General features: G+C 43.4%; 1 protein-coding gene across 1 annotated transcript in view; it reads left to right on the top strand.

Moving 5' to 3' along the window:
• The window catches only part of COL4A4 (collagen type IV alpha 4 chain), a 76777-nt gene that overhangs the window by 12291 nt on the left and 39116 nt on the right, over window positions 1-25370 (top strand). Inside the window, exons 4-23 of the mRNA XM_087819365.1 lie at window positions 3597-3731; window positions 4466-4510; window positions 5175-5291; window positions 6795-6863; window positions 9565-9600; window positions 10225-10287; window positions 10622-10657; window positions 10873-10914; window positions 11604-11684; window positions 12458-12511; window positions 12772-12831; window positions 13727-13771; window positions 14063-14116; window positions 14902-14971; window positions 15539-15643; window positions 17958-18122; window positions 20536-20625; window positions 21814-21977; window positions 23276-23348; window positions 24308-24414. Of these exons, the coding sequence (XP_087675491.1) occupies window positions 3597-3731; window positions 4466-4510; window positions 5175-5291; window positions 6795-6863; window positions 9565-9600; window positions 10225-10287; window positions 10622-10657; window positions 10873-10914; window positions 11604-11684; window positions 12458-12511; window positions 12772-12831; window positions 13727-13771; window positions 14063-14116; window positions 14902-14971; window positions 15539-15643; window positions 17958-18122; window positions 20536-20625; window positions 21814-21977; window positions 23276-23348; window positions 24308-24414 (1611 nt within the window). The remainder of the gene's footprint in view (window positions 1-3596; window positions 3732-4465; window positions 4511-5174; window positions 5292-6794; window positions 6864-9564; window positions 9601-10224; window positions 10288-10621; window positions 10658-10872; window positions 10915-11603; window positions 11685-12457; window positions 12512-12771; window positions 12832-13726; window positions 13772-14062; window positions 14117-14901; window positions 14972-15538; window positions 15644-17957; window positions 18123-20535; window positions 20626-21813; window positions 21978-23275; window positions 23349-24307; window positions 24415-25370) is intronic.

Consider the following 25370-nt stretch of genomic DNA (forward strand, 5'->3'; position numbering starts at 1 on the left):
AGCCTCTTTCCTCGACAGTGAGGGAACTTCAGGTACCAGAAAACGCCTGCCACCGCCCATTAGTCTCCTCACACGGGCTAACCTTTGAGTAGCACCTTTTTGTTATTTTTATTACCCCTTCCCTTGGCCTCCCAGTGATAGGGGAGGACACCCGAGGCCCCAGCTTCTTGCTGCGCAGTCTTTACGAGGGTTTAAATGATGTTGTAGTGTCACCTAGTGACTTCATGTTTGAATTACATCCAACCGTTAAGAGAAGCGGGAGGGGTGCCGCCGAATGCCTCTCTGTTCACTTTAATGATAAGGGTCTTCATTGATTCAGCCTTCCTTGAGTGCACGTGTAGAACTGATACGGTGCAAGGCCGTGGCCGAGGTGTGTGGGGACAGCATTTGGTCCCCGGGGACGAGCCGATCGGTGGCGGCCCAAAAACCTGATGGAAGATTTAGTTTTAAAAAACGTACGTATTCTCTTATCTGTGGGTCTCGTCTGCCAAGTTGTGAGACAGAAATCACTGGATCTGAGCCCTTCCCCAGAGATGCATCTTACAGCCGATCCACCTCGGGCAGAGTCCCGAAGGGAGGCTCTGGCCTCAAAGAGTCGCGCAGGCTTGCGACTCTGTCCACCTGGATGGCCTTTGTCTTCTCTTTGCACAGCTGGCCCCAGAGCCCAGCGCTGCTGTAGCTGCAGCAGGGAGGCCTATATGGGTCTGATGACTCAGTGTCAGCCTGGCTTTTTAGTAGAAAGAAGGATGGCCTGGTGGCATCACGTGGTATACGCCAATTTCCTCAGCCAATTGTTTCTGGAGGCAGCGGATGTGTTTTCTGACTTCGCTGCCTCTCCCTGAAAATCGTAAACCACAGAGGCTATTTTGTGCACAAAGTAGAAAAAAAAAATCAGGACACCCAATATGGACAGCTAGTCATTCCACTGGGTGCTTTCCTTTCGTTGGATTGAATCCCGGGGATATCACATTACTGTTCGTGGGTGCAGGGTGCATGGTTAGGAGCAGAATATTTCTTTAAAAACGATTTAAAAATTCTGTGGTTATTTAATGATTCTCTTGTTTTAGAAATGCCTATTATGGGCCTGCTTCTTACTCCTATTTATCCTTAAGTTAATACTCTTATAGCCCAATAAAACAGTAACCACAGTTGGTTTTTGACTGACCCCTTCTTTTATGTGAAATAATTTAATGAAATGGAATTATTGTCTCCATGGCTGAGATAAATTATTTACTCAAGTTGGGTGAACTAGCAGTGAGTATTTTGAAGACTTGTATTTGGGAAATTTTCATGAACAGCTTTCTGGCAGATTTAATACTGTTGTACAAGGTTGAATGTACTTAAAATTTTTATTCTATAATAAAATACCTCTTAATATGGGAAAAAAGCACTAAACATAAAACAAACAATGAAGTCTTCCAAGGGCCACTGAAATTGAAAATTTAGTGTTTTACGGTCTTTTTTCCAATTGCAAAGTAGGGGTTGTACTTGCCTTTTAATGTGGTTGAAACGAAGGCGTAAGAAGGCCCCTGGTCTATTTCAACAACAAAGGACACCGGCATCGCTGCATTCAGGGCCCTTGCTCCTGGTGGGGCTGGTGCTGTGCTTGCTGGGGGGTGGAGCCATCATCATCACCATCACCATCCGCACAGGTTTCCACAACTACCCTCAGCCAAGGCTCGGGGGCGGCTGTTCAGAAACACGAGAAAGCAGCTCCCTTTCCTGTTCACGGACGTCCCTTAGGTGGGTGGGTGGGGTCTGCCGGTGTTGCTTTATTACGTATTAATTGTTCTCTGCTTTTCTCACCATCGTGGCCTTGGGCGCTTCGACTCTGCCCTCCAGGAGCTCGGGGTGCGGTGGGTATGGGGTTGGGAAGACAGGTGATCCCCGGAACAGGTGAGAAGTGTCCCTGCAGGGACAGCGTGGACAGGCGTCCGATTCTGAAGGGGGTGCTGGGGGAGGGCCGGAGATCGGGGGGCCTTTCCCGGGGGCACTGACAGATGACTTGGGGGGGTGGGGGGACACGTCTGGGACAGGACCCCACGGTCTGTGGAGGGACAGAGCTTGCTCAGAAATGGCTAGGAGGTCCGCGTGACAGACCAGGGGCAGGGAGGAGGGAGGAGGCGGAGGAAGAGGGTGACAGTGCGGACCCCCTCCTGACTTGTTTCTCCGTGGCAGTGTGTTAGGCGGCTCGCCCAGGTCAGGACAGCCGCTGCACTGCGGGGAGCGCCGTGATTCTTACACTGGGTGAAACTTTCTCTCCTCTTTTCCCTCCAAAGTGCCACTGGCCCACGGGATTTGGCCTTGGGCGTCGAGAACGAATCCCACTGGGGGGGCCTAGCCGGCTGATGGCTCTTTCTCAGCTGCCCGTTTGCTGACACGTGCATGTCCTTGTTCCTAATAACAGCATTCACAGGGATAACGGAGGAGCTGCGGTAAAGTTAATTACGTGGAAGACCCAAAGGCCGTTCCTAAGCCCGACAAAAAGCTGTTATTTCCTGAGCCCTGCGTTCAGGAAAAATGGGAACTTTTAACTTCTGTTAATTAAGTAACGAAGTAAGATTAATTAGCATAGATAGGAAAGGTCAGCTGAAGTCTCTATTTAGTCTTGCTTAGAGACTGGAGTTTAGAATTTTTGCACGACCTACGGAAAAGTGATTTGCCTTCCAAATGCCCCTACATGGTTTGTGCCCATGTAATTATATTTTATACTTTATTGCTGTCTTTTTTTGTAACACATACTTATACATTTAAACTTCCTCGAAAGTTCTAAGCTTTTAGTAATTTTATGGATACTCAGAAAATGTGATGATGATGAAGGGCCCGGGACGGAGAGGGGAGCAGGTCACGGGCGGGCGGGCAAGAGCGGGTGCTCCTCGAGGCCAGGCTCCTTCCTCCAGGTAGACGGAGCGCGGCCTGCAGCTGCTGCTCGGGGGCAGGACCTGAACGCGCCCCCGGCGGACCCGCCGCCTCGCTCGGTGCAGAGCAGGCAGAGGGAGCAATGTCCCCACGGCAGGGGCAGGGCAGAGCCCAGCTCGTGGAACTTCTGCCCCCGAGTAAGAGGCGAGCTCTTCATTCACGGAGAGTCAGATGGTGTAGATATAACGTGACCCAGGGCCTACTGCGCACGTCTAAGAAATGAAGTAGAAGCAGCTTAGAAAACCATTTTCCCCTTAAGGGCAGGGGAATCATTAGCCTTTTGAAGGAAACGACACGTGGTGCCCTTTTCCCCCCGCCCCTGCCTCTTATCGCTAACATCATGGTAATAAGACTAATTTTTTTAAGTTCCTGGCTTCACCACACAGCTCAAGGTTTATAAATGTCACTGACAGAATGAAAATCGTAAGAGACCTATTATCAGTTTATGGATAAGTGTGTGTACACGTGGTAGTTCCAGTTTATCACACCGCTTGCATCTGGATTGAAAAAGGCAGCCTTCCTGCTGCTTTTCGCGATGAACTGACAGTTTTGTTTCTGTATCAGAGTTTGCTCCGCCTCTGCTCTTTCAATCTTCTGCAAGCCGAAGTGGCCATATATTTGCGTTAGGAGACATCACTTAAGAATCAGCCCACCTCCCTTTAAATCTTCTTTCTTAGGGTCACCCAGGACCACCAGGGCCACAGGGCCCTATTGGACCGCTGGGACCTCCAGGACCCACTGGAATCCCAGGAGCGAAAGGGATGAGAGGGGACAGTGGCCCTCCCGGAGCAGCAGGCGATAGAGGAGATAAGGTAAACCCCTTATTAAGGGAAAGGGTATATTACCCATTCTCCAGCACCTCCTTGCCCCTTGTAATAAATTAAGCCTGAACTCCTCTCCCTCACCAGCCCCCCTTCCTAACCCCTCTGGAGGAGCATGTTCCTCTAATCTTTTCTATGCACTTAAATGCATGACTGTGCCCAGTGGGGAGCTGTATTGGTTCATGGCTTTAAAAAACACACACCCTAAATGATATTATATGTACCATGCTGGGCATTTCTCTTTTTTGACTCAGCCATGTGGCTTAAAGATCATTGCATATCAATTTATGTTGATGGAACTTATTTCTTTAAAAATAGCATTTAATATGCTGTAGAACGGACTAAAAAACTATAGTTTCTTCCTTGTGGATGAGAATTCGAGATCTTATCCTAAATCTCTGTAGAGCAGGTGTGAGAAAAGCAGCCTGTGAATTGCCTGTGCCCACATTTAAGAGCTTGTTTCTCCAGGATTGATAGATTCTGAGAAGTTGAATTCCCAGCTTGCAGGGTGTTGGATGTTTTCTGCCAAGTTTGCTTCCTTAGTACAAAAAAAGTACAGAAGGTTGATTCTTAAATGTTAGTGTTTAAGCTCATGTAAAAATAAGTAACAGTGACTGCTAAGGGTTAAAAAAAAAAGAGCATTAATTATGTTTTCAAGTAAATCAACTTGTTAGTCTAATAACTTAGTAACTTTTATAACTCTGTTTTATTGTCTGGAATTTTAGGGTCCCACTGGTGTTCCTGGATTTCCAGGTTTGGATGGTATACCTGTAAGTATCCCTAAATTTTCTCCACATTTTTCAAGAAAGAAGAAACACTCCATAGAATGACATGTGCAAAAAAAAAATATATATATATATATATATATATATATATATATATATATGCCAAACTCTTCTTTATTTCCTCTGATTTTGTGGAATAACTCCAATACTAAAACACTTTACTCGAATAGCAAGGCTTTTCAAATAGGTTAGAAAAAAAATTCCAAAATATGAGCTAGTTACTCGTCAAGTACGATGTTCTGGAAATAAATGCATACTCACAATGATAGTTTTTACTTGTTGATGAGCCCTAAGTTTGGAAGTGGGTTTAAGACTCTTGTTTCTAATAAGAAAACCAAATGAAAGAAGGGAGAGGTATTTGGGGAGTTCTACTCTTCATTAGAATCTTTCTAAGGATTTAAAGGAAGGTTTCCTCCCAAATCTCCCAGAATACTCCAAACTGAATGAATTTAAATTGGGGGTATGTTAGAATTTATCTGTTGATTTTTACTATGCTACGTAGCACTGTGCATGGGGAAGTTTCACAAAATTAAGCAGTATATGAGTCACAGTTGCCTTAATTGGGGTCCCCGTATTGCATAATCTTTGTCTTATAGTATTCTTACAAAAAAAAAAAAAAAAGCTTCACCTCTCATTTTGTTTCCTGTAGGGGCACCCAGGGCCTCCTGGGTTCAGAGGCAAACCTGGCAAGGATGGCTGCAATGGCTCAAGAGGTGATCCAGGGTTTCCAGGAGAAAGAGGAGCTCCTGGTCTCGAAGGCCCCCCAGTAAGATGCCCGTAGCTCATCCTAATGGGAATCTGAAGTGAAGGGCCCCACAGTGGGAACAGGCTTGATGAGTTCAAGAAATGGAGTTAATCCAAGAGTGTGGGAGCAGGGTGACCAAGTGGGGCATCGAGGATGAGGCACGATCGGTGGGCAGGGCCTAGGACACCTGGGGTCTTGTAGGCTGTGGGAGGAAGCTGGGCTTTCTTTTCCATGCCCTAAGCAAGCTTTGGGTGGTTTTAAGGAAGGAAGCGATAAGACCCATTGATGTTCCATTGAGATGCTCCCGGCTGTCGTCACAGGGATCAGAGCTTATACTGTTTATCGTTCAGGGTTCCCTGCAGGCCTGTGTGCGCGCATGCGTGTGCATGTATGTGTGTGCATGTGCGTGCGTGCTCGTGTGTGTGTGTGTGAGGTAACAGATGTGCAGTGACCAGCCACAGACAGACTTTGAGCAGAGTGATGTGATCAGTGAGTGATCATGAGTCCCATCCGTCACGGAGGCGTGATCTGTGGACCGACGAGCTGGCAGTGAAGTTTGTGCTCCACGCAGTTACTCAGTTCATGCACAGTGGTAACTGAAATTTGAACCGCTTAGTTGGAGGACTGGTGCTATTTTACTCACCATGGGACTGAAATCCATGCATGTTGAAACTGTGCGAGGCAAGGACTGCCTGCGTAGGCCATCTGATGGCTCAAGGGGGCTGTTGATGGAACTTACCACTAAACCATTGGAAGCAAAGTCAGGCACCTTCCAAGAGGATTAACTTTGACATCTGTGTGTCCTTTGCAGGAGCTTGATATATGAAAATGGTTAAAATTTTTAGGTGGTAACGCAGTTAAGATATATTAATATATTAAGTAAGGTATTAAGATATTACGTGGGAAAACTTTGGGGGGGAAGGAACACACTGAGGTATTTCATTCACTTTTAAAAAGTTACCCTAAATAAATGTGCAGCTAACATACAAAAAACTTACAAAAGGAACATACTGATTTTTAAAAGTTAATCTTATAAAGGATCATAGGCTCTATTTTAAATATAAATAGTGAAATGGATAAAAATTAATTTTTAAACAACTGTTTCTACAGCATATTATTGACAACTGCAAAACTGTCTACTTGTAAGAACAGTACATGTGCATTATGTTGTGAAGGAAAATTCAATTTCCCTGCTAAATAATTAATAAATATATATCAATATATTAGTGTATATTATATGTGTTATATATAAGCTACATAAATATATATCATATATTCATAATAGAACTATATTAGCAGATGTTCTGTCTTTGGAGATTTCTTAATAGATTTTAACTGACTATTAATGACTATATATGAGAACCATATATAATGAGTGATAATGATAATTAAGAGACTAAAGAAATCTCCACTGGTGCAACCTGACTATAATGATAATTTTACTGGTACTATTTCAAATAGAAAATAAAATGCTGAAATAGTAATATGCTTTCTTCCTCTCTTAAGTGAACATTTTATTTTCAGGGCCTTCCTGGGGAAAAAGGAGAGAAAGGAAATTCACTGTTCATTTTCGGTGGCATTAAAGGTATTCAGGTAAGCATTCTGATCACGGTAGGTTTAAAATAATTTTTTCCAACATAGGTAAACCCATGTGGGAAATACATGGACGGAAGCTCCCTCTGAAACATCCCTGAGCGCTGGTTTTCATCACCCTGACCCGCTGGGAGGGCATCGTTCTTCTTGTGTGAAGGCACTTGGCCTTAGTTGTTCTGGCTGTAACCTCCTAGCTATTTTTGCAGAGTTGCAACGAATACACTTATTTCAGGGCTTCTCAGCCATGGCACCATTGACATTTGGGGTCAGACAATCATTTGTGTGAGGGCTGACCTGTAAATTATAGGATGTGAAACAGTACCTCTGGCTTCTACCCACTAGATGCCAATAGCAACCCCACCCACACAATATCCCCAGACATTATCAGGTGTCCCCTGGGAAGAAAAATTATTCCAGTTGGGTAGCACAGATTTATTTGTAGTGAAAATGTAATATTAAAACTTGCACTCCAGTGTAATAGAAGTCATCACTATTGAACTGGAAAATTCAGGAATCTTTTAGCGCCATCCTTAGTAAATTCAGCGCTTTTGTGTTTCTAGCAGAGAGTGATACACAAATATTCATAGATAAACTCTTGGATGACCACCTCAACTCTCTACTATGAGAGGCCATGGGCAAGGAGGAGATCACTATGTATAATCAAGAGGAGAGAGAACAGTACATTTTCAAGACGTGGTCATTTGTTGTAAGGTAGAATAGTCTCTGTCAGTTAGAAAAGACTAGTTCTAGGTTGCTCCTACTAGGCCCTGAGTTCCATGACTCTGGGAGTGGGCACACCTGAGTGGTGATCCCTTTAGTGAGCTCACATTATTTGCTTGTGGCCTCTATGTCTATTTATACTTGTTAGACAGAAAAAACTATGCTTTTCTTTATGGCTTAAATGATCTGTTAATAAGCTTAGCATCAAAAGCAGGGTTGTTCTAGGAACCAGCATGTGTATTAGAAGGTGTGAACTAGTCCCGACATACTACTGTGACTTTAAGTAACCCCTGAGCCTCTCTGAGCCTAATTTTTTCCATATTTGTGAAAGAAAATTAAAATAATACCTACCCTGTCGTCTTCTCAGTGCTGATGAGCTGTTATAACAACTTACATTGCAGCATATTGTAAACTATAATTTGCTGTACATTATTAGTTGTGGTGAGTATTTTTTATAATTGTGCAAGAGAGAACAGGTGAGACAGAGGGGAAGATAGATATAGAGAATTCATCATCTTAAGGAGAAAGAGAGTATTAAATAACCCTGGAGAGAAAAATGGTCTTGAGAAACTATATCCACTTCACACTCATTTGGATGGTTATTATTTTAAACAATGAAAATAATAAGTGTTGGCAATTATGTGGAGAAATCGGAGCCCCTCTGCATTGTTAGTGGGAACACATATGGTGCATCTGCTATGGAAGATGGTATGGGGATTCCTCCAAAAATTAAATGCATAATTAACCTACAATCCAGCAATTCCACTTCTGAGTATATAACCAAAAGAAATGAAAGGAGGGACTCAAAAACAGATATCTGCATCCATAAGTTCATGTAGCAGCACTACTCACAAGAGCCAAAATATGCAGGCAGCCCAAGTGTCCCGTGAGGGATGAACAGGTAAACAGAAAGTGGTACATACATACGACGGAATATTAGCCTTTAACAAGAAGGGCATTCTTTTATATGCATAAATGCATAACCCATGGATACAGACAATAGTGTGGTGACAACCTGGGGTGGAGGGTGGATATGGGATAGAAGGGGTCAATGGGGAAAAAAATGGGGACATCTGTAATTCTTTCAACAACAAAAATAAATTTTTTTTAAAAAGGGAATTTTGACACGTGTTACAACAGGGGTGAACCCTGAGGGCATTATGCTGAGTGAAGTAAGCCAGTCACAGGACAAGTATTGGGTGATTCCATTTATGTGAGGCTCCTAGAATTCTCAGATTCATGGAGACAGAGAATATAAAGGTTTTTGCCAAGGGCTGGGGGAGAGGAAGGGGGGGTTAGTATCTGAGGGGTACAGTTGGGGAAGATGGCAAAGCTCTGAGATGGGTGGTGGTGATGGTTACCCAATAGTGAGAATGTGCTTCATGCCACAGAACTGTCCACTTAAAAATAGTTAATGTAGACTTCTTTCTAGCATATATTTTATGATATGTTGTATTTTACATTTTAGAAAAAAGTCTGCATTTGAGAGAATGTTGCCCTTTGATTCTTTAGGGCAGGCGGAGCCTCGGGGCAGAGTCGAAAAGCGGTGGGTCCACACGGGCAGGCGGGAGGGAATTCCCACGCAGTCCCCTTCCCGTCCCCTCTCCGGTGATCGAGGGAACGGGCCTGGAAGGGAGGCAGGGTCTGGTACCAGACCAGAGACGGTTAGACTGTGATGAAACGGGACCATTGGACTGAGGGCTTGGAACATTTTAAATGGAAAGAGAAAATCTCATCTCGATTGCGCGTGCTCACCGCTCCAGCACCCTCCTCTGGCTCTGGCTGAGTAGAAGCAGAATTCGGGCCTGAGAGTGGAGCCCGTGATCACCTCCACAGAGCCCTCCGCAGCTGTCTTTCGACACCGAAAAACTGAACAGACTGCACGTTAGTGCGAACAATTCCCGTGTGTGTGCCTACTTTCACAGCACGTGTGTGTTAAGAAATGGTGATGCTCTTCTAAAGCAATGTGTCATTATTGCAGGGTGACAGAGGAGACCCAGGACCTCCCGGCTTACCAGTAAGTCTGAGCAGGCATGTGCTTCTGTGTGATCTCAGGTAGCCTACTGTCCCCACTGGTTTGTACCCCAGCAGGACTGGCCACAAAATGCGTGGGGCCCACGCAGTGCACAATGAACATGTAGGTCCCTTGTTCAAAAGTGTTAAGAATGTCCAGGGGGTGACCACAGAGCAGGAAACCTATGTGACTGCACAGGTCTCCCACCATGAGGCTGACCTGGAACCTTAGCAAGTTTCTGCCTTCCTTTTCATATTAATACTAATTAATAATTGAAAGGCATCCTGTTGTATTTCAAAGTTACAGCATATATGAAATCAGGAGTAGCTAGTAACAGGCTTCTTTGCTCTCTACTTTTGCCATTACAAAATTTATTTGTAAGTAAGTGGGTTGATCTCTGGTGTTTAATTTGACACTAACGTAGGAGCTGTCACATCTGCTGGGTACCTGGGCCACATAACTCTGTGCCCAGGGCCATGGCAGAGCTGCTGTGAAGATAGCCGCTCAGGCAGGTGATGTCGGGACTGATTTCTCTGGAGGTTTATATCCACCTGGGATTACATGCAGCTCTTGCTGTGAATGATTATGGTTTTTGGTAACATATGCACTGATTTTTCTCATGTTTAGGGATCAAGGGGTGGTAGAGGACCGGCAGGCCCAATGGGATACCCAGGAGAGCCGGGGTTACCGGTAAGCACAGCCCGCTCATGCTGTCCCTCTAAAAACTGGGATTTGACATTTAAGTAAAGCAAAAAAAGCAACATTTCCATCTTGGGTCAGGCCCGGGTGGGTCCTTTGAGAAAACATGCCATGATGAATCAGCACATGCTCTCAGCAGTGTGGGTCTATTGAGAGTCATGGGCCCCTCCTGGAGGGGGGGCTAGCAAGCAGCCCCCTGAGATAGGAAGCCCGTCATGGGTGTTTTAAAATTAGGGTATTTGAAGAGGAACCGAGACAGTCAGCAAAGACACATTCTGGTTTCTGCGACTGCCATGTGATTTGCGTGTTTTTGCCTTTGCTTTAGGGACCTTGGGGCCGTCCTGGGAGCCCGGGTGTGAAGGTAGGCAGCCGCGATGTGAGTAAAATATGCAGGCAGAGCCCAGGTACAGTGGCATGGACGACCTCCGATGTTTGTCAGGATGTCTTTCCTCTTACTAGACCTCCCAAAGTACTTAAGAAACAAACTTCGACACATTACTTAACAGGAGGTCTTGCTTATAGTTACCTCTTTAGTATTCAAAAGCAATGAGATCAATTTATTATTTTCTTTTCCAGGGCAGTCCTGGCGTGGGAGTCAAGGGGCAGATGGGAGACCCGGTAAGAGTCCCCTTTGGCCTGGAGGAGCAGATGTTAGGATGTATGCGCTGCCTGGGTTGTGGAGGCTGTTCTGACAATCACGTAACATAAAAATCATGTTTTTGAAGAATAGGTTTTCTAGTATAATAAGAAAATATGCAAAAAATAGTATTATAAAAGAAAAATATAAAATTATTTTAAAATTTAAATGATATAAAAATATAAACTATATTGTATATTTTAAATTATGTTTATGTAGTTTATATAGTATTATGATTATATATTTTAAATTGTGTTTGGCACATCATTTAATCACACATACATGTATGTACACATGGACATTGTGCACATGCATGCATGTTTACACATATACACATGCATGTGTGTACAACTATACACACACACTTAAGCACAGCACCCCCCCCCAAAGAACTATATCAAAGTTTTAATGGAAGCTATCTCTGGATGGTAAGATTATGGAGCACTTATATTTTTTAAATTTATTTTTAATAGTAAGTGTGTATTACTTATGAAAAACAATAAATACTTAAAATTATATCATTTATAGGCCATGATTTTGATTTTAAATCCATGACACACATGATTAAAAGCATCACATCACACTACACAAGTGAAGGTCTTCCTCATTTTAAGTTTTACTTCAAAATAAAGTTCCTATGAAATTCCTATTATCTTGATTTCTTTTCAAGGGCGAGGTTGGCCAGCAAGGTTTTCCTGGGCCGACCCTGCTGATACAGCCACCGGATTCTTGTCTCCTTAAAGGACAAAAGGTAATTCCAGTCCCTGTGTCACTTTGGCCAAGTAGTAATAGCCAGCAGCGCCCGGACACACCCTGAGCCAGCCGGGCACTGAGCGCCGCAGGCATCGCTGTGCTGGTCCCGGAGCCTCCTCAGCGGGTCGCTGCTGCTATTAGCCCCATTGGACAGGGCTGGAAAATGAGGCTTGAGAAGGTTGCCAATGTTTTCAAGGTCACCCAGGCCTAGTTTGGTCTGCTCAGCTGTGACATGTCCTTCAGCATCTGGTGCTCCATTATATTGTCTTTGATGTGTGTCACGTTGTCCTTTAGATGTCACATCTGGGCTTGATGTTTTGATGATAGAGAAGGAAACTGATGCATGGCACTGGGCACATAATAGACTCTTGGCAAAGATCAGCTCCTCTGTCAGCCTCCAGTGCTGATGTTACAGGTGCCACATGCAGGCTCTGTTGACTATTTTCAATGACTGGATTAAATTTCACTAATTTGCTCAAAATGAGACAGTCCCCTCTGTAGCTGCGGTCCCAGCTTGCACCTGTTGCCCTGGCTCCATGGTCATTCCCCACCTGCACCCCATGACATCGCACCTGTCACACAGAACTGGCCTGGACAGTGTCAGGTTAATAGGTGTGCCTGGATCTTACTTACTAATTAGTGAGTTAAAGAGTAATCTCTTATTTTAAAAATTAGTAAAATGCGTGTTGAAAGAGGCAATTTCTGAAAGAGATGGAATTCAAAATGTTAAATAATGAGAATACACCAGATTATATTCATTATGATTTTTAGGGTGTAAAAGGAATACCTGGAATGATTGGACCTCCAGGACCTCCAGGACCCAAGGTAATTAATTGAAATAACCTTTTTTATTTGTATGATGTGCTATCTCAATTTTTCAAAAATTTGTGTGGTCTTTATCATTCCCTTAAATGTTAATATATGTTACTAGAATGTTTCACTATTTTATCATAACCCTGTAAGGTGTCTGTTCTAAAGTGTTGTTTAACTTGCTGGCGATAATTTTTATTTCTCCTTTTGTTTTTGCATTCTCTGTTGCTGAAATATGTGGTTTGAACCCCTGTAAACATTGTCATCTTTTTAAGGGAGAACCTGGCATTGGGGAAAAGGGAGAGAAAGGCATTCCTGGCTTCCCGGGTCCCCGGGTAAGGATCATTCATGCCATCCTTAACTTCAGTCAGTTTCTCTCTCACATTTTTATAAAACCAGGTAACTGTTTCTGAGAGCTCAAAAGTGGGATTATCCCAAATGGGAACAATATGCTTTTGACAACAAGAATTGTGTAGTAGCTCCAAGTCCCAGAACACCCCTTCCATTGACATCATTTAGATAAAACAGGCAAGGGGAAGAGAGAGGAATTGGAGGGAAGTAACAGGACTGTGGCATTCCCTGCCTGGCCAGTGTCGGTGTGATAGTAGCTTGAAACTGTTCATTTAAGCCTGTTTGATAACAGGAGGTACTGATATATGGGCAGGAGCTGGGAAAGAAGCACAGAATCAGGCCTCAGACGTCACCACACGTGTCACTAATGTGATCCCCATTCATGGTGTGACTAGGGAGGCCAGACCCCAGAGGGCATGGGCACTGAGTTTTTGTGGCTCTAGATTTAGTGCTGAATGGGACAACACTGGCTTCCGCAGGGATTCTTATTGCTGGTGACGCATGGAGCAGCTATTAATCTCTAGGCAAATTATATTGCAATGATTTCAAAATATTTAGCCCAGTGCAGGCATTAAGTTAAATAAAGTAAAATGGAAGAGTAACAACAACAAAAATATGTTCTTAATTGAAAGCACCAGCGAGGACATAAATTTTTTTTAAATAAGACTAAAGACCAGTTAAAATAGTAAATGTTATAAGAAATGGAAGCTATATTTATTTCTATTTATTTCCTTTATATTTATTTCCTTTTATTCAACTACCTTTGCAGATAAGATTAACTATCCATAGAGCAATCTCATAAGGTGAGATATGATTCCTTGTGCTGGTGCATGCATTTTAATTTAATTCTGTTTGTGTCGGTTTTTGTGAATTGATTAGGGTGACCCTGGCTCCCATGGATCTCCAGGTTTTCCGGGATTAAAGGTAAGTGTGCACCATTATACAGATAAGTACAGTTTCACTAGTAAATGCAGTTGAGTGTCATTCGTAAGTTAGACCAGTGCGCGCAAACATGCACACACTTTACGGGTCCCATTCTTCAGCTGTGAGTGCAAAAACGAAAGCACAAAACTGCTGCACCCCAAAAGCAGTGTTAGGATGTTAAGATTTTGCACAGAATCTCCATGGCCATGTGTCACTCAAATTAAACGACAATGAAATAATTTGTCACCCAATTACATTTCTTATAAAAGGCATGTTTCTGGTTACCTATAGGGGGAACAAGGACCGTTTGGAGCTCCTGGGCCATTTGGATTTCCTGGCCAGAAGGTAAAAAAGCGAACCTGCTTGAGTATCACCTGGCAAAATTCTACATCCCTTATGTTGTCCAATATATTTTTAAAAAATATCTCAAAGATGATGCAGAAATGTAGCTTTTGAAAGAGACAGAGTTAATTTTGTATGTATTATTTTATTGCATGTTGTAATGATTGTGTTTTACATTTGAGCAATGATATGTTTGAAGGTGAATAATACTGAAAGTTTAAAAAATTCCATGGAGATCGTAGAGCACCATGGTTAAAATCAGAGGGAGGGGTAGGTGGAGAGCTCTTAGTGAGTTTTTTCTTTCCTCTGCGACCTCTGTGACCTCACATTCAGCACTTGCCCAGGACAAGCCAGGGTAGCATTAAGGGGACACAGTGAAGAGGGATCGTATTTGCTGCTAAAATAAAATGTAGATTCAGCTCTGTAGGTGAGTGAACTATTTGTCCTAGAGTGTCGAACCAGAAATCGATGCTCATGGTATATTCACAAAACTTCATGGCATCGGAGGCATCTAATTTATGAGTATGGAATGCCTTTATTGGAGTTAAAAATATTTTCTTTTCTTTTGAGAGAACTTTGCCAGTTGGCTATTTATTTCTGCTTATAGGTAGGAGGTCGAATGACTTTGTTTTTCCTAGAAGTCCATGAACTATTCATTTCTCTAGTCTGCCTATAGTCTTTATTTCTTATACAGATGGACTCTTGGTCCTTCTAATATTTATTTAAGGCTGGGCAACATGAGAAAATATTCCTATTTCTAAGAAAAGTCAATGAATGAATGATTCCAGGGAGATCCCGGAGACCGTGGGTACCCAGGACCACCAGGGGTGTTGACAACTCCACCTCTCCCATTCAAAGGTTTGTGTTTCATTCGGTTCCTCCATTAATTATGTGGAAATGGGGTTTGAGTGTCCCTGACAGAGGAATCTGGCCCAGTGTTTCTATAGTTCGCACACTGGGCAGGTTAAATAGATGAAAAACTTTAGTGTGAATATGAATTCTACAAGCACAGGTCGAGATGTGCATCTTGGTTCAACTCTTGTCGGCATAAGGCACCAAGTTTTATTTTAGTTTGCCCACTGGATGCTGGGATTTTTATTATGTGACCTTTCAGAAAGTAGGGTGGGTGTTTTTTTTAGCGGTTAAAATATGTGTAAAACCATTTGATTAAGACCTACCAAGGTGGCGCCTCCAAGACAAGAGCGACCTAAATCAGTGACAGGCGGCACCACTCCAAGGGTTTGTGTCTGCAGAGCAGCAGCAGATGAAGGGCTCAGATCTAAGAGAGAACATTTTAAACATGGGGGAAACTGTAAAACAGTCTCCTAGTTGTATCTCAGCAAGCCTCAGATAGAGTGATTGTGTGTGTGGATTTTATTATATTCCTATACGTTTATTATAGTCACCAGCTGTTATTTCTGGCAGGCCCTCCGGGGGATCCGGGCCTGCCTGGCCGCTCCGGAGAAGTGGGGGATGTTGGACTCCCTGGTCTCCCCGGCCCCCCAGGTTGGCCAGGGGAAGCCTGTCCAGGTATGAACCCCCGGCTCTTACCAAACAGGCCTGTATGCCTTCCTGCACCCCAGATGCTCTGCTCTGGTGGAGACTGAGCTCACCCCAGGAGCCCTTCAAAAGCCCTGAGGGCTGTGCCCGCCCCAGACCAAGAATGCTGGGCTCTCTGGGGGATCGCCCCAGGCATCTCCTGTTAAAATGCTCGTATTTCTAATGTACAGCCAGGGTTAGGAGCCACTGAACTCCAGCCAGTAACTCACTCACTTGGAAGAAACTCAGGATCCTGGGCTGCACCTCAGAAATAGTCCATCAGGATCGCAGGGGTGCAGTGACCAAATATGTCTGCGTAACAGGCCTGTCACCAGAGCATCACTTGCAGACAAGATCTGGAAACCATGCTAGGGCTTGAATGTCTCCTCAGGTTTCCCTTTGACACCTAATTGTCAAAATTGACTTCATCCACCTGCCCCCAACTTAAATCCCCCACATGAAATGTAGAAATACAAACTATGAATTGAAAAGTAAAATTTTGATTCAGCCTCAGTTAAAAACAACAAAACCGCAATCCCCCCTCTCTCCTCCCTCCAAAAATAAATCCCCTATAGCTCATGGTAATATTTGATGGAGCCCGGGAAATAGTTCTGTTGACCTAAGGACTTTGAGCTCCTTCAAGTGCTGTGCTGGTTAATATTCCCAGTGTGATTGGGAACAGCCATTTAGAGGATATTTGCATTCTGCCAACCCAGGAGAACTGATTAAACATGTGAGGGGAGAAGTCCTGAAAAAATGTAATGTCAACTAGTTTGTGTCTCTTCTTATATTTACTGGGAGAATTAAGGAGTTTCCTGAGATATTCAGCTGCTAGCTCCAGCATTCTTGTTTAATCCTTTCTGAATCTAGCTTCTACTTTGTGGTATTTGATGGCCACAAAGCTAGCAGAGTTCTGTTTAGTTCATTTAATCTTTAGACATCACAGCCTTGGCTGACTTGACCTGAGACTGTATAAATCAGAAGAGTATTCTTTGTTCGGGAATCGTTAGACTTCTGGTCTTAGATTTTTCCTTTCAGATTTGTTTATAATAAATGAGTGCCTCCAACAGATTGAAATAAAACCGCAATGGCAGTAAGTGACATGTGCCCAGTAGATTTAAAACCAAATACAACAGGAAGCCTCTTAATTCCACAAGCCTTTTCTTTTTTAAAGAATTAGCTCAGTGCCTTTCAAATCTTGACTACAACCCAGAGTAAGAAATGATTTTATACTGTATTCTATTTACATTACATCACACACCTATGTGTGTCGCATATACATATAATTGAAACACAAATTTCACAACATAATACCTTTATAGTATATGATGCCCTCCTTTGCTGTGTCATTCTTCTGGAAAAAAAATTTTAATTTTGGCCACGCTTAATTGATCTCATGCTCTACAAACGGGCGGTCAAGGCTGACATATGCCACACACCGTAGCCCATTCTCCCTGTTGGACGGTGGTTGAGCATTTCCCTGGCTACCATGTGGCCGTCTTTGAAAACGACGATCTCCCACAGAGAGATTCTAGAACCAGGAGTGCTTAGGAGGACAGAGCGAGGAGAAGTGGTCACTGTCACCCAAAGGCTTCTAGCTGTGTTTAAGGCAAAGCCACCCGAGAGGTGAGCAGAACGTCAGGGGAAGCAGGATTTAGCTTCTGCTCCGTTGCTCACATTGGCCTCCTCTGAGCACAGTGGAAATTTAATTGTCCCATGAGCACGCGCTATTGCCAGCTATTGCACTAAGCTTCTTATGTGGATTATTTTCTTTAACCCTCATAATGGGCCTCTGGGATAACACATGTAGGATTAAAGGCGTTAAATACCTAGGGCTGGAGAGGCAGAGGCTGGGTTCAAATCCAGCACCTCTGTTTCCCTAGCCACCTAGGTTGCCTTGGCATTTTATGTTCTGTATAGATGATTATGTGAGTTTATATTTTTATTCACTAAATGTGCTTATTAATATTATTTTCACCAAGTTATCAAGTTGGAAAGATTGAAAATAATAATTTTAATTAGATAATACATATTTCTTTCCTAATACTAAGAATGGGGAAAAGGGAAGACAATCTGTTTCCCCGAACCTGCCTGTTTCCACTTGTGTGCTTATTTCACGGGGGGTGAGGCATCCTGATGGCTGGGACAGTCAGTTATTCTTTAAATTACGTTTTGTTTCTGTTTGTTTTTTTTTTTTCCTTTAAAAACTTCCGCAGCCCAACGAAAAATGTACTGATTTGATTTCTTCTACAGAGATGTTTAATCTGAGGGTCCATGTAGTTTTCATTCTTGATTTCTCTTGGAGGCATGATGGGGCTCCCTGGGCCGCCAGGGCCTCCGGGCTACCCGGGAGCTCCAGGGGCAGCCGGCGCTCCTGCGAGACCTGATTCCGCTCCAGGAAAACCAGGGCACCCGGGACCGCCCGGGCTGCCTGGAGCACCAGGACGTCAGGGACCTCCGGGGTCAGATGGTAACGTGCTCTTCATTCACCGGCGTTAGCATTTACGTTGAATTTGATATTTGTAGCAGCATTCAGAAAATGTTACTTTCTACATATTTTAAAAGTTATTTAATATTTCCTGAGCCAAACTAGTATTAGTAATACTACAAAAAGTAAACTGGTATTGGACTATCAAGTCAAATAAAGCATAGGAAACTATTTGGTGTAGAATTTAAGTGTGATGATAGAGTTTTGTAAGTTAATACAATTTTTATTTTTCAAGTGTAGTTTTAATTTTTATCAGAGCTATTCTGGACCTGGTTTAGGGGTCAGACAGTCTCGAAAGCCAGTTATGATGAGCTGCCATGCTGGGCAACCTCTCCTCCTGCTCCTTCCTGGATCTTTTGTTATTTGTCTCTATGTTGCCATTCAACATACTTGTATTGTTATGTCTTAATTTTTCAGCCTGAGCATTAGCTTTTGAATTCCCTCCATACAAAATGAATTTAGCTCTCTTTCCCTTCCCTCCCAATCACACATGTGTACACCGGAAAATACAGTTAGTATCATAATGTCACTTAAATAAATATCCAGTGTTTACAATGAATAGTTATAAAGTGCTATTCACTAGTTCAGCGATATACTACTATATATCATTACTTTTCCAGCACAACATTTTGTTAACAATTGTCTTTCCTTTGTGTGTTTGCTAACTCAGCCTCAACCCACCTAGAATTATATACATCTCCCAATAGTACATTATAGCTCATTAAATATTCTATCAGTGTTATCTCTTCGAATAAATCTCTCCTGGAGCTTTTGACCTGTTCAAATTAGGTCAGGTTGTATTTTTAATCTTCTGCTGAGACATTCACCATTCAGATCTACCTTCACCATTATTCTGAGAATTCTCTCTCTCTTTGTTTCCTACAACTTACTTGTTTCTTTCAAGGGTTTACTCTCTCATTATACTTCCTGAGAAAAAGTGTAAATTTGGGGGATCTCACCTGTCTGAAAATGACAGTCTGTTGTACAAATTGATCAATAGTTTGGCTGAGTATAAAATTCTAGGTTGGAAATATTTTTTCTTAGGTTTTTGAAAGCATTCTCCATTGTCATGCTGTTACTGAAAAGTTCAGTGACATTTAGATACCTGATCATTTGTTTGAAATCTGTTTCCTTAGAAGTTTATGAGTTTTTCTTTGCTTTTGATGTCCTTAAATTTAACAATGACTTGCCTTTTTGTGTGGATACGTTTGTATTTATTTGCAGGCCATCAGTGGGCACTTTCAATCCAACACAGGTCACTCATTTCTGAAAAAAATTTCTTGAACTATTTCTTTGAAGCTATTCTCTCCTCCCCCTTGCCCATTTTCTCTTTCTGGACTCTATGAATTTGTCAGAGACTCAGTCCTACATGTCTCTTTTTAAAATCTTAATCTATTTTTCTTCACTTTTTTATTTTTCTGTAACACTTTCTAGGAGATTTTCTCACCTCTCTCTTCCAACTCTGCTCCTGAATTTTCAAATTTCTGCCATCCTATATTTCTTCTAATTCCCAAGGATTTTGTTGTTGCTAGTGCTCTAATGTTTCCTTTTGCCTGCTTTTTAAATTATATTAGTTTCTTTTATAGTTTCTTTTAAAGTTTTCCTCCTGCTACACTGCTTCCTGCAGTTTTGGGGGGGGTTGTTGTTTTAGCCTGCTGCAGTTTTGAGAAGGGATCTTATAATTTGATTCTTTCTTTAACAAATCATCTTGTTTGGGGCCTCACTGTCATTCTCCGTCAGAGGTTCCAATTCCTGAACTTTGGGAGGGGTTTCTGATATAAATTGTGTTCTTTCTTCGCTGTCCTTGCTGCCTTCTTAGAATTCAGCTTTTTAAGGGTCTGCTAAGTCTTTTTACATTTTTTTGGCCTTTGTTTCCCTTTTCTTAGTTTTGAGGTTTATGCCTTTTTATAATACTCTTTTATTGTATGTTATTTTACCAGAATTTGGGGAGACTAGGGAACCTGTTGTTTGCATTATCTCTGTCGTCTTTAATCAGATATCTGAAATTTAGCCTTTCCAAGCTCTGCTTTATGCTTTCTTTATTCGGGAATTATTGCAGATTGAAGGGGGAAAGGTCTTTGTGATACACGTACTCCTAGTTTTCTGTTTGTTTGTTTTGTTTTGGTACATTTGGTTTTTCTGTCCGTTGCCTTGCTCTGCTAACCCAGAACTTAGTGCCGAGGTTAGGATGGCTCTGCCCAGGGTTACGGAGCAGAAGCGTGATGCGACAACTCTGTAGTCTGTTCTTATGCCAGAGAGAAGGAGTCGAAGGGAATGGAAGAGAGAGCGGGGCTGAGGGGAGGTGGGAGTGCAGGAGACTCTCCCACTTGCTCTGTAGGAGACATTCACAAAAACTGTGTGATTCTCTCTGCCCATCCCCTTTCCCACTGTAAAGTTATATATTGTAGAGTTGGACACCCTGGGCCGCAAGGAGTAAAAGGCAAAATGGGTCCTCCGGGAAGAAGAGGCTCCAAAGGAGAAAAAGGCAAGTGCGCGCCCCAGGCAGACTCCTGAGGCCGCGCCTGGTGCGGGGCCGGGCCCGCGGGTTCCGTCCACATGGGCTCCTCGCCCCGCGGGCTCCGCTTCCCCGCGCGCTCGTCAGGCCGTCAGGTCTCCCCAAGAAGTCAAGTCCGCATGTCTTTTAGAGGATAAGGGAAAAACTTACCTGTCGTGAAATTGGCCTCAAAGTGGTCACTTTTCCACAAAATCCTCTTGATTCCTTAAAAGAAGCAGAGAGAGGACAGTATTGATCTTTTATTTCAGTTTCTCTCCGCGGCTCCCATATTTCCCAGACTCATCAAGTGCTTATGGCTCTATTTCTCTGCCCTAAATTGTTTGGTACCCTTTTTTTTTTTTTTTTTAAATATATCTTTATTGATTTCAGAGAGAGGAAGAGAGAGAGAGAGAGAGAGAGAAACATCAATGATGAGAGTCATTGATCGGCTGCCTCCTGCACGCCCCCGACTGGGGATCGAGCCCACAACCCAGGCCTGTGCCCTGACCGGGAATCGAACCTCGATCTCCCGGATCCCAGGTCGATGCTCAACCACTGAGCCATGCCGGCCGGGCTGTTTGGTGCCTTTTTGACCATCTGAGTCAGGTGGGTATGAGAGCTGAGGAGTCTGACTATCTTAGAGACTTTTTTTGAAGACTAAACATCCTGATGATTAGAAAATGCACTGTAGTGAATTATCCATTGCAATGTTCAGTGCAGTCAGCAACCCCTCTTAACATTTATTTTGTTTCTTTAAATGGTCAGGGCTTATGCTCTGACCAAGTCTTTGTTGTTGACTCTTCAGCAGGAACCAATTAAAAGGCCTTTTTAGTAGGAACCAAATAAGACACTTTTAAACTTTTAAAAATGAGAAGTTTTCTTATTTTTAAAGTTTCTTAAGTAGAATTGGATATCAGCTTCTCCCTTAGAATTTGTCAGGATGAGTTTATTAAGACTCAAAAAATCCGTTTGTATAGATACGATATATCCACCCCAAATAGACCATGCCTAGGCCCCCCATGGCCCTGCCCCACGTTACACTTTATAAGTTTTATGCCATAAGAATTGGGCACATCAGACCCTTTTTATTTTTATTTTCACTCTTGGTTTTTTATAGTGAAGCCTTTATTGGGATTTTATTCAGGAGTATGACAAAGCTGCCTTTTGTTCTCTGTCTAGGAAATGCGGGGCTCTGTGCCTGTAAGCCTTGCCCCATGGGCTCACCGGGCCCTCCAGGGCTTCCTGGGAGGCAGGGTAGTAAGGGAGACTTGGGGATTCCTGGGTGGCCTGGAGAAAAAGGTCACCCGGGCCCTCCTGGTGCTGAAGGATCTCCAGGGCCACCGGTGAGTCATTCTTACCAGTAATACTCTTTCTAGCTGAAAGAGACAGAGATGAGATTCAGTTGGACCTGTTTCTAATTTATAGTGTGATATATATTTTATGTTTTGAACCTATAAATACATGAATGCCCCCAAATCATCTGCATTCATTCATTCTTTCATCCATTTGACTTATGTTTATTGAGCATCTGCTATGTTCTAGGTGCTCTTGCAGGTGCTGAGGGCCTCTACTCTGTTGGGAGCACATGCACGATATAACTGACTGATGAATTAATATATAGCATGGCAGGTGGTGATAAAGGCCACCAGCATCTAGTGTGGCTTGAGTGGAGAGAGTGAGGGGCACAGCAGGAGGAGAGGAAATCAGAGAAGTGGCTGGAGGTTAGGAGGGCTTGCTGATGAGCATGGGGCCTTGTGGGTAGGTTGGTTTTGAGTTTTTACCCTGCATGACACCAAACAGCCAGTGGTGAGTTTTAAGAAAAGAAAGACATAATCTGACGTTCATTTTAAATGGATCATCCTTGTAGCTGTGTTAAAAACAGACCACAGGGGACAGGGGAACAGTAGGCAGATTGCTGCAGAATCCTGGTGACGTATGCGAGCACACGGATTGGCGGTGGGAAGGGGTCAGGTTTGGGATATATTTTGAAGATAGAGCTACCAGGTTGGCTGTCAGACTGGACATGGGACATGAGAAGAAAAGACATAAAAGGTGGAGCAAAGATGGTGAGGACTGTGCGCGGAGCAGGCATGGGTTGATGAAAGGAAGCGGTATCATTGGGGACATTTACGTTTGAGATGCCAGGTAGACAAGCAAGTGGAGGTGTCGAGCAGGCAAGGGGCATGATACTCAAGTTGAGGATCCAGGTCAGAGGTAGAGGCTAGAGATATAAGTATCGGCGTTTATGTGATGTTTAGTGCCAGAGAGTGGATGAGATATATCTCAAAAGGGCTCTCATTCGCCGACCATTGCCAGTGACTCAGGTTGAGGCCCAGCCTGTCCGCTGCCCCTCAGAACAAAATCATTGCCCCTGGGACGCTACTCTGGAGGCTGGAGGCAGCCCTTCTTTTCCTGCTAACTACAGGGGCTTAATCTTGGGGTGACCTGCAGTTCAAGAGCCTCACTTTTGTAAGGTAGGACCCACCTCGGAAGGCAAGGAAGAGAATGAGACCAGGTGTACCAAGCTAGAATCTAGAACAGGCGATTGGAAGGAAAAAGAGAGAGATTAGATATACCCGAATGTGAGTAACCTTTGACCCATCACAATTAAACTGAGCCGTTGCTATTATTTTTCACCAAGGGAAAACCTGGTCCCCCAGGACCACCTGGCAGCAAAGGAGAAAAGGGAGACATGGCTGTATCAAGAGTGAAAGGTGAGCCCGGTTAATCACGTAGCTGCCGTTTATGAATCAGATACAAACCATCCTCACACAGCAATTTCCCCTGTGACTACAGATTGATTCTATAACAAGACTTAGGAATATTGCAATTTCGTTAAAAAGTTACTCTCTGTCCTTCATTGAGTCATGTGAATATTGAGCCTCAAGCCCTTTGTCTCTTATATAAATGCTCCTTTAGTCACATTTTCAAATCTACACTGTTGTGAACTTGGGCTTGAGACAAACCCCCCTTTGACTTGACTAGTATTTATTCATGCCTTATGGTGTCCTGTACTAATCAAGAATATTTTGGTTGTAAGTGACAGCAATCCAGTTTGAAGTAGTTTAAGAAAAAAAGTAATTTATTGGCTAATTAAACAAAATTTGAAACATTGGGTGTAGGGTTTGCACAGGACCACTACATAGGAGGCTCTCCCTGCATCTGACATATTTCATTGTGCTATCGGCACTTTTCCTCCGAGATTTGCTTTCTCTGGGCTGTGGAAGTATGCCCCAGGAAGCTCCACATTCTTCCATCCCGATACAAAAGAGAGCTCTACCTTCTCAGATCCAGTTAGAAAAAAACTTCAGGAAGGATTGGACTGGCCTGGGGCAAGTGCCCAACCATGGGTCATCCCCCGTTCACGATGGCCAGGAGATGGAACAAGCAGGGGAGGATGCTGCTGTGATTGGCATCTCCATGTAGAGCCTCCTTGTGAGAACTGGAAGAAGACCATTTCCCGAATAGAAGATTCGGGAGGTTTGGCAATTGTCACTCTCCCCGCTGACTTTTGCACCATTGTCTTTGTGTGACTTAGTCCCCTGGGACACCCAGAGGAATCTCTACCAGCTCACGCAGAGTCAGGGTCATGCCTTTATCTTTAGCCTCGAGTTTTCCTCTACTCACCACTTCTGATGAGAGCTTGAATATCTTTGTTGGCTTCTGTTCCCAGGGCGCAAAGGAGAAAGAGGTCCCGATGGGCCCCCGGGATTTCCAGGGCAGCAGGGAAAACATGGCTGGGATGGACGTGCTGGAGCAAGAGGGGATCCAGGACCCCCAGTATGTATAACGCTTCTGCTATAGAATTTCACTTGCTTACACCGGCACAAAGCATCTGCTTTCCGCTTCTCAGTTTAAAAAGCTGCAACTCAGCAAAGTGTTAACAGCTGGAGATCAGAGTCACCTCTGAGTCACCGCCACAAAACCATGGTTGCTCTAAGGTGTGGCATAATTGCAGGTGGCCTAAAGTCTTGAGTGACAGTTCCGTCATAGCAAGAATTTGGGTCTCCATCTTGCATCGTTCTTGGGGTGGTTTCTTCTCTTGTATCTACAAAGCCCCTGATGTGAGGCCTGTTCAGTTGACTGCAGGGTAGAGAATAGAGCACAGGTCTTGGCAATTATCTTGAGTCCTGTTCCCTCGTGAAGCACGTGAGGGAAGTAGCAGGCAAAGCAAAGGGCAAACTAGTGCAGACCCACTAACTTGATATATTGGCTGATAGAAAATCCATTGATACATGATACTTCTGCATTTTTCAAGCATATTTTGGGTGGAGACCATGTGTAGGTAATGAAAGTTGTAAGAAAAGACTGAGACGTATTTCATTGCTTAGTTTAAACTATCTTGGGTGTCTGAGGTATTTTTGAATGCTTATAATGTCACTGAAAAGGAGCCAGATGTTTACTCATAATAGTAGTCTTCCAAAGAGCAGTGATGTCTCCAGTTTTACAGTAAGGAGATGGAGGCTTCAGGTATGTTACTCAGGGTCACCTATCTATCAAGTAGGCAAAACAGGAGTGGAAAGCCCAGCGTGCTTTACTCCAGAGCACGTGGGACTTCCACCAGACTGTGTTGTAACAGGGACTCATTCAGAGAATACAGGCTTAGAAATCAGGTTAGAGAATGTTTCTAGCTTTTTGGTCTTTCAGCTGCTAACTTTTTCAATATGCAAGCCCACTACCTCCATTAATATACTTATTTCTGTATTTTATTATATTTAATAATAATGTTTCTTTAT

Source organism: Miniopterus natalensis, chromosome 8 (assembly GCF_054644295.1).
Source record: "Miniopterus natalensis isolate mMinNat1 chromosome 8, mMinNat1.hap1, whole genome shotgun sequence".
Taxonomy (NCBI): Eukaryota; Metazoa; Chordata; class Mammalia; order Chiroptera; family Miniopteridae; genus Miniopterus; species Miniopterus natalensis.